Here is a 9,169-nt window from a genome sequence, read left to right as displayed (position 1 = left end):
AGCCTGGGCTGACTGATATAAACAGGAAATTAACAGTCATTTAAAAGTCCTTTTTAGAGGCTGGTGAAGAATCTATGATAACGTATATTTTTATTCACAGTCCCTGTCAGCACAACACCATAATATAAATTGGAGGCATTTAAAAAAAAATTGAAGCTGAATCTGTTATTGACTTATTTCGATTGAGAAAATGAAATTAAAGTAAGTAAGAAGAAAAAATAAATAAACAGGAGATTGAATAAGCCCTTTCATTTAAAGGACTGATTCTGGGTTGGCTGGTCAGAGCTCATGTAAATAAAGGGTGACTGGGTGACAGGATACTGGCCTTTGTGCAGTTAATTCAAAATCAATGCCAAGTGGTGGAAAAATGGATGAGAATAATTTGAAGGGAGACTCTATGAAACTTACAGGCTCAAAACCTCTTCAAAGAGTTCTACTAAAATTGTTGGATGTGATTTCTCTTCATAAAGCCATGTTGACTCTGTTTGGTTATATGTATTTCCAAATGTCTTGCTAGTGTACCTTTTCAATATTTTAGTATTTTCCCAGGACGGGATGTTAAGCTTAACAGGCTTAGAGTGACTTTTGTTGTGCCCTTCCCTTTTTGAATAATGTGAACACACTAAGAAGGTAGATTAATATTTGATGGTAGATAGAAGATCTGATTAATTGGATATATGATTAAACATCACAGTTTTAAATATTTAATATTAATGGATAATAATCATGTCACTTTAAAGTGTAAGCCTAAAGACAGGCTTTGACCTTGATTTTTCCTCAACTAGTCTTTTTTGAACTCAAATCGCACAGTGCAAAATTTGGATATTGATTAGGAGCAAGGGACTGAAATCCAACCAACGTTGAGGAACTGACAGCCCATCAGTGAGAAATTTAGAGCTGTGGTTCATGTGGTGCTATAATGTCTGTTTCTCTCATTGCTGGCGAGGAACACTAAGAAACTTATCTACAGTAACAATTTGGAGACTAACATTAAATTTCAATTCGTCGAAACTGAGAAAGTGTCAAACATTCAGAATATTTCGCCAATGAATACAAGACCCAATGCCATCAGGGTAAGGGTGAACACACCCTATGAATTCTGGGAATTGTAGTTCTGCTGGCGGCAACACTGAGACTGCGCGGCCGTTTCCGGACTCTAGCTCCCAGGGTGCAGTGTGAGACAGAGATCACATGACCTGGAGATGGCAGGAGCTGCTCGGAAGAGGCCAGGGCCGGGCTTTTGAGGTTGGGCCCGGAGCCGGGATACAGAGAGAGACATGCAGAAAATAAAATCATTGATGTCCCGCCAGGTAACAGTGCAATGTTCCTGATTTTCTCTACCGATATTACAGTGAGGGGTTATTACAGGGCCTGAGGAAAAAGGAGCACCTGGGGACAGCGGTTTAAAGGGACATGAACCTCGGGGTGCTCCGCCTGTACCCGTGTCCCAGGGCAGCGGGGGTAGGCTCTGCCTGTACCCGTGCCTCTGGGCAATAGGGCAGGGGTTCCGCCTGTACCCTTGTCCCTGGGCAATGTGGGGAGGCTCTGCCTGTACCCGTGTTCCTGTGCAGTGGCTGTGCTCTGCTTGTACCAGTGTCCCTGGGCAGTGCGGGGGGGGGAGGCTCCACCTGTACCCATATCCCTGGGCAGTAGGGCAGCCGTTCTGCCTGTACCCGTGTCCCTGGGCAGTGGGTGGAGGCTCTGCCTGTACCTGTGTCCCTGGGCAGTGTGGCGAGGGCTCTGCCTGTACCCATGTCCACGGGTAGTGAGCTTGGGTGCTTTGCTGGTCTCAGAACATTGGGAAGGTCTGCCTATACTTGTGTCATGGTGTGGTGTCTGCCTGTACCTGTGTCCGGGGGGGCAGTGTGTGGGGCCTCCACCTGTAGCTGTGCCCTCCTGTGGCAGTGGGGATGGCTCCGCCTGTAGCTTTGCACTGTGGCAGTGGGGGGAATCTGCCTGTGGCCATGCCGTTGGGCCATAGCGGGGTTCCACCTGTCCCTGTGGCAGTTGGATGCACAGTTTGTACTGGTGCCGCAAGGCCTGGGCAGGATATCTGCCTGTATAGATTTATAGATAAACAGTAATCCAGATAAACTGTATATGTGATCTGTGGAGGGTGCTGAGCCTGTACCTGTGGTCTAGGGCAACTGCCCCTTTTGCCCATTTGCCAATCATTTTAATAGAATGTGTATCCTTCGACATTTAGTTCTCAGCCTTCAACCGTTTAGGGTCACATCTTTATGATACCTGCAACGTTGTACTTGCCTGTTTCAATCTGTGTGACCACCTCATTCACGTAGGAGCGAGGAGCAGGCAACTCAGCTTTTCCAGCCTGCTCTGCAATTTCTCATAATCATGGCTGATCTTACCCTGATGTCAACTCCATTATCCTGCCCGCTCCCCATAGCCCTTTATTCCACTTTAAATCAGAAACATTTCTGTTTCTTTTTTGATGCTGTTGATCGATTCTACCTCCACTACAGTCTAGAGCATAGTGAGTTCTATAGATTGACAACCCTCAGAGAAGTGGTTTCTCCTCATCTTAGTTTCGAACCTACCTCCTGTCATTCTATATCTATGTGCTCTTATTGAGACTATCCTACAAAGGGATACATCTGTTTCACATCCACCTTAACAATCCCTTTTAGCATCCTATATCCCTCAATCAGATCCCCTGTCATTATTCTGAACTCCAGCAAGTACAAGGCTCAAGCCATTCAACTGCTTCATGTATGACAGCCCTTTCATCCTTGGAATCAACCTTCTAAACCTCCTCTGAACTGCTTCCAGTGCCACCACATCCTTCCTCAAGTAAGGAAACCAGAACGAGACATAATATTCCAGATATGATCTCATCAATGCCTTATATAATCATAATAACACTTCATTACTTTTATAATCCAATCCTTTTGCAATAAGTGTCAGGATTCTGTTTTGCCTTTCTTATTGTATGCTGCACCCACATATCCACTTTGTGATTCATGCACAAATATGCTCAGATCTCTGCACTGACAGACGTTTAAATCTGCTTCCCATTTAAATAATAACGTACCCTTTGTTTTTCCGGCCAAAATGGACAATCTTATACTTAGCCACATTAAACTCCATCTGCCAGATTCTGGCCTGTTCCCGTAGCCTATCAATATCCATCTGTAAACTCTTGAACACTTCTTCACTGCCTGCTTTCCTATCTATTTAGGTAGCATCTGTGAACATTGCTGTCTTACACTCTGTCTTTGCTTGCAAATCATGTATTCAGATTGTAAATAGTTGAGATCTGACAACTCTCAGCACCCCATTTGTTACAGATCTGACAACTCATAGCACCCCATTTGTTACAGTTTTCCATCCAGAGAAGGACCCATTTATACTTAGGACCCTCTGTTTTCTATTCGTCAGCTAATACTCTACCCATAACACCCTGGGATCTTACCTTCTGGATCAGTCTTTTATGTGGCATCTTGTCAAATGCCTTCCAGAAGTCTGGATGTACCACATCCACCAGATTCTCTTAATCCATCTTGCTGTTGCATCCTCAAAAAACTCCAGCAAGTTTGTCATGACATGCTTTCATGAAATTGTGCTGACGCCGGTGAATTGAGTTTTGTTTTCCTAGTGTTCATTGTCTCTTCTAAGATTGACTCCAGCAACTTTACTACTGCAGAGGTCAAACAAACCGATCTATAGTTTCCCACATTTTGCTTGTCTCCTTTTTTTGAATAAGGGTGTCACATTAGCACGTTTCCAATCAACTGGTACCTTTCCTGAATTCAGGGAATTTTGAAAAACCATACCTAATGCATCCACTATATCTGCTGCCACCTCCTTTAATATCCGAGGGTGCAGGTCATTGGGTACCCGGGGACTTGCCGGCCTTTCAGGCCTTCAGTTTACTTAATACCTCCTCCCTCCTTATATTAATTTCACCAAGTTCCTTTATTGTAACTGGAGTTTTACAAAAGAAATTATTTTCTTCCACTGTGAAAACAAACAAATTATTGGTGTAGTGCCTCTGCCATTTCTGAGGTTTCCATCATTACCTCTAAAAGGCTAACATTTACTTCCACTATTCTGTTCTGTTTGATATACTTTGTTTTCCTTGTTCCATATATCGCGTGCACTCAGTCCTGCATTGACTACCCCTCTCATTGTTGTCCCCTTATTTGCTGTGTCTGAGGTTAGGTTTTTGACCTTTTTCTATACTCTGTCCTATTACTTGTTCTGGGAGCTTTAGCAACTTCTGCTAAACTCTCCCCCAATCCTTAACTTTTTCCCTGATTTTCCATGCAACTGAATCTAAACCCCCACTCTTTACTTTAAAGCCCTATCCAATGCCTAGTGGGACTTGCCAGAATTCTGGTCCCAGCATGATTTAAGTAAAACCCATCCCATTTGAATAGTTCCCTCCTTCCCTCAAATTGAAAAATTTGAACCCATTTCTCCCACACCAATCTTTGAGTCACACATTTACTTTTTTAAACTTGCTGATCCTGTGTCAATTTGCTTGTGGCTGATGTAGTAATCCAGAGATAATAACTTTTTGGATTCTGCTTTTTAACTTTACCACTAGCAGCCATACTCCCTCAGCAGAAACTCTTCCCTCTTTGTACATTAGTACCTATGTGGTCCTAAACAACTGGATACTCTTTCCCCCCCCCAACATATATATATATATATATATATACACGCACACGCACACACGCACACTTTCTCAGCAGCCTAGATGAGATATCCTAAATGCCGGGATCTGGCAGGCAATGCAGCCTTTGGTACTCTCAATTCCGGCCACAGAAAGTGTCTTTTTCCCTGACTATGCAACTATACTTCTCTTTTCTCCTCCTCCTTGTATGGCTCTCTATATCACGGTTTTCTCATCGTTTCAACAGCCCCATTCTCATCCATACAGGGAGGAAGATCTCAAAACCTGTTAGACAAATCAAGGGCTGAGGCTCATTCAGCGCTACCTCATGGATCCCTCTATCTGCTGCCTCTCAGCGCCAGAGACCTGGGTTCAATTCCCGCCTCAGGCAACTGACTGTGTGGAGTTTGCACGTTCTCCCCATGTCTGTGTCGGTTTCCTCCGGGTGCTCCGGTTTCCTCCCACAGTTCAAAGATGTGCAGGTCAGGTGAATTGGCCGTGCTAAATTGCTCGTAGTGTTAGGCAAGGGGTAAATTTAGGGGTATGGGTGGGTTGCGCTTCGGCGGGGCGGTGTGGACTTGTTGGGCCGAAGGGCCTGTTTCCACACTGTAAAGTAATCTAATCTAATCTAATCTGCTACACTTATAGTTACCCCATCCTGCCTCTGACCACTGTCCTGAGGTAGTTAACCTAAGGGATGTGAAAGCCTCCTGAAACTTAATATCCAAGAAACTGTTCCCACTTCCCTGCTCTGGGATACAGATACAAGCTGATTCCCCTCCCCCGCTCTGGGACACTGATACAGACTGAGACTTGTGTCTCAGGGTCTGGGAAACCGATACAATTATAGTGCTCAAATTTAAACCTCCAGCTCATTGACTTTGAGCCAGAGTTCCTCAAGAAACCAATGTTTGCTACAGATGTAGTCGCAAAGAGCCCCACTAGACTCCACCAGCTCCTACATCCTCTCTAACTACTTACTTCATTCGATAGAATCATACAGCATGGAAACAGACCCTTTGGTGCAATCTGTCCATGTCGAACATAATCCCAAACTAAACTAGAACCACCTGTCTACTTCTGGCCCATATCCCTCTGAACCTTTCCTGTGTCAATCCAAATGTATTTTAAATGTTGTAATTGTACCCACATCCACCACTTTCTCAGGAAGTTCATTCCACATGCGAACCAACCTCTGTCGAAAGAAGTTATCTCTTTTTCTTTTTTAAAATCTCTCTCCGCTCATCTTAAACATGTGCCCCCTAGTTTTGAAATCCCACATTCTAGGGAAAAGACAACTACCATTAACTCTATCTGTACCTCTTATTATTTTATAAATTTCTATCAGATCTCCTCTCAACCTCCTCCACTCCAGTGAAAAAAGTCCCAGCCTATCCTGCCTGCCTTCATAATTGAAACCTTCCATACTTGGCAACATCCTGGTAAATCTGTTAGGAACCCTTTCTAGCTTGATTATATCATTCATCTAACTGGGTGATCAGAGCTAGACACAATATTCTAGAAGAGGCCTCACCAATGCCCTGTACAACCTCAACATGATTTCCGAACTTTTACGCTCTAAGAACTGAGCAATGAAGGCAAGCATGCCAAACGTCTTTTTAACCGCCATGTCGATATGTGAGGCACTCGTCAAAGAATTATGTACCTGCACCCTGAGGACCCTCTGTTCTACAACACTACCCAAGGCCCTATCTTAATTGTATAAGCCCTACCCTTGTTTTATGTAATACCTCACATTTAACCAGATTGAACTTCATCTACCATTTTTCAGCCCATTGACCTATTTGATCAAGATCCCTTTATTTTCTTAGAAGCCCTTTTTTCACTGTCTACTATGCCACCAATTTGGGTGTAGTCCGCAAACTTACCTACCGTACCTTCTGTATTCTCATCCAAATTGTTTATATAAACAGCAAACAAAAGAGGACCCAGACCCGATCCCTATGGAACACTGCTGGCCACAGGCCTCCTGAGTGAAAAGCAATCATCCACCATTACTCTGTCTCCTGCCATTAAGCCAATTATGTATCCAATTGGCAAGCTCACCATGGATCCCACGTGATCTAACTTTTCTGATTAGTCTACCATGTGAAACCTCATTCAGGGCTTTACTAAATTCCAAATAAACAGTGTCTACTGTTCTTTGTAGGAACTTGCTCAAAAAACTCATTGAAGTTTGTGAGATACAATTTTCCTTGCACAGAACCATGCTTACTACCATTAATCATTTTTTTGCATCTCAAAATGTCTGTACCCTCTATCTTTTAATAATCACTTCCAACAATTTACCCGCAACCGATGTAAGATTCATTGGTCTATAGTTCTCCTTAGAAACTTTCTTAAAGGTACAACGTTAGTTACTCTCAAGTCATCAGGCACCTCGCCCATAGTTATAGATGATGCAAATATTTCTGCAAGGGGTCTCATAATTTCCTCTCTTCCCACAATGTTCTGGGCTACGTTTGATCTGATACTGGAAATTTATCCACCTTTATATTCGCTTAAGACCTCCCAAACTTCCTCTTTTGTAATGCAAACTGCTTTTAAAAATCAAAGTTTATTTCTCTCCATTTCTTTCTCCGCAGTAAAACCTGACGCGATATATTCATTTAGTATCTCTCCTATCTCCTGGGGTTCAACATATGCACGACCTCCTTGATCTTTAAGGGCCCTACCCTCTCTCTAGTTAACCTCTTTCTCTTAACGTTTTTGTAGAATCTCTTTGAATTAACCTTATCAGCCAATGCAAAATCCCCTCTTTCCCTTCCTGATTTCTCTCTGAAGAATGCCCCTACACTCTTTCAATTGATTGAGATTCAATTGAACCAAGTCGTCTATATCTAAAGTAAGATTCTCTTTTATTCTTGACTAGAACCTCAAAATCTTTAAAAATCACACAACACCAGGTTGTAGTCCGACAGGTTTATTTGGAAGTACTAACTTTCGGAGCGCTGTTCCTTCATCAGATAGCTATGATTTGTGATTTTTAACTTTGTCCAACCCAGTCCAACACTGGCACCTCCTCAATATCTTTATTCATCCACTGTTCTCTTTAAGCATTTCAATCTGGTCATTTACTTTGTAACCTGTAAACACTTTTCTTATTTTCTGTTGATCTGAAAGTAACCTATGGTAGATAGTGACATTAGTAGCTATCACCAACCAATGAATTTATCTATCGTATCACTCTTTGTGTTGGGCCCCTGACCTGGGGCTTCGCTTGATGGTGCAAAAAAAATCACTTTGTGAACTATGAGCCAAAGCAAAAACAAGCCAAAAGTACCTCCTCCTTTGTACTGAATTCCTATGTTTCCTCCAACATCCCCAAACAATCTGGATGTGATCTCCTTCCTGACCATGCAAGGGTTGGCCTGTAAATGTGTTTTGGGGCAGGAGGGCTCTGCCTTTTTCTGTGTCCAAGAGCTTGCATCAGGCGACTTAGTCTGTGTTGCAGACACCAGATGAGCTTGTGAACTTTAAAAAAGAATTATTCATTCATGGGACCTGGCCATCTCTGGCTGGCGAGCTGCGTTCTTGAACTGCTGCAGTCCACATCTGTAGATTCAGTCAATGTCCTTAGGGAGAGAAGTCAAGGATTTTGTTCCTGTGAATGGGAAAGAACAGCCATGCATTTCCAAGTGGAGGTGATGGTGTTGACTTTTGTAAAACCAATTTACCTCGTCCTAATGCAGATTAGTGTGGTCGGAAAGGGGAAAATGTTTTGGAGCACAACTTTTCTGTTGTACAATGAAACTTCAGTTAGCAATTCAAAATGTTGAACAACTGCTCCGGTTTCCTCCCACAGTCCAAAGATGTGCAGGTCAGGTGAATTGGCCATGCTAAATTGCCCGTAGTATTAGGTAAGGGGTAAATGTAGGGGTATGGGTGGGTTGCGCTTCGGCGGGTCGGTGTGGACTTGTTGGGCTAAGGGGCCTGTTTCCACTCTGTAAGTAATCTAATCTAATCTAGTTTGTGTATACATATATATTGAAGTGTTTCAAAAACATCCTGCCATTTAAAGTGATGTTGATAAATGTATTTTAGGTCCTATTACTTTGCAGATGCTATAACTAAGTGTTTTCTTTGTAGAAGATGTACTTTTGTCCCAGTGAGGAACTGTGAATTTGTGTGCAATATTTTTAAAACCTGAAATGAACTTGTCCTGAAATAACTCTACGTTTTCTATTTTCAGGGTTTTTAATGTGCCTTTGCGAGTTTTCACTATTTCTGTTTACACTATTCATGCAATGTTACCTTGTGAAAAATATGCCCAGTGTTTGAGAATGTGTGTGATGTAAATCGTTTATACACAAATTTGTTTACTAAAGTGTTTAAAGAATTGGTACGTTGTGCTGACAATTGATGAATACACTGTCATGAACTGTGTACATCAGTGTGTTATCAGAAAAAATGTTCTCTGAATGCAGGCAGGAATGGCAAGGCAATGTTTATTTCCCTGAAAAGGTAGTTGAAGATCACCAACTAGAACCTTTTTTTTTTGCAACTGCA

The 9,169-nt window shown here is 42.5% G+C and overlaps 1 protein-coding gene across 1 annotated transcript in view; it reads left to right on the top strand.

Moving 5' to 3' along the window:
- Window positions 1-1,181: 1,181 nt before the first annotated feature.
- vps50 (VPS50 EARP/GARPII complex subunit) overlaps window positions 1,182-9,169 on the top strand; it is a 181,325-nt gene continuing 173,337 nt past the window's right edge. The window contains exon 1 of the mRNA XM_072575489.1: window positions 1,182-1,310. Within this exon, the coding sequence (XP_072431590.1) occupies window positions 1,278-1,310 (33 nt within the window). The 5' untranslated portion in view covers window positions 1,182-1,277. The remainder of the gene's footprint in view (window positions 1,311-9,169) is intronic.

The sequence above is a fragment of the Chiloscyllium punctatum genome, chromosome 8 (genome assembly GCF_047496795.1).
Source record: "Chiloscyllium punctatum isolate Juve2018m chromosome 8, sChiPun1.3, whole genome shotgun sequence".
Classification (NCBI taxonomy): domain Eukaryota; kingdom Metazoa; phylum Chordata; class Chondrichthyes; order Orectolobiformes; family Hemiscylliidae; genus Chiloscyllium; species Chiloscyllium punctatum.
Note: the sequence above shows the minus strand (reverse complement) of the source record. Positions and strands in the feature narration are given on the sequence as shown.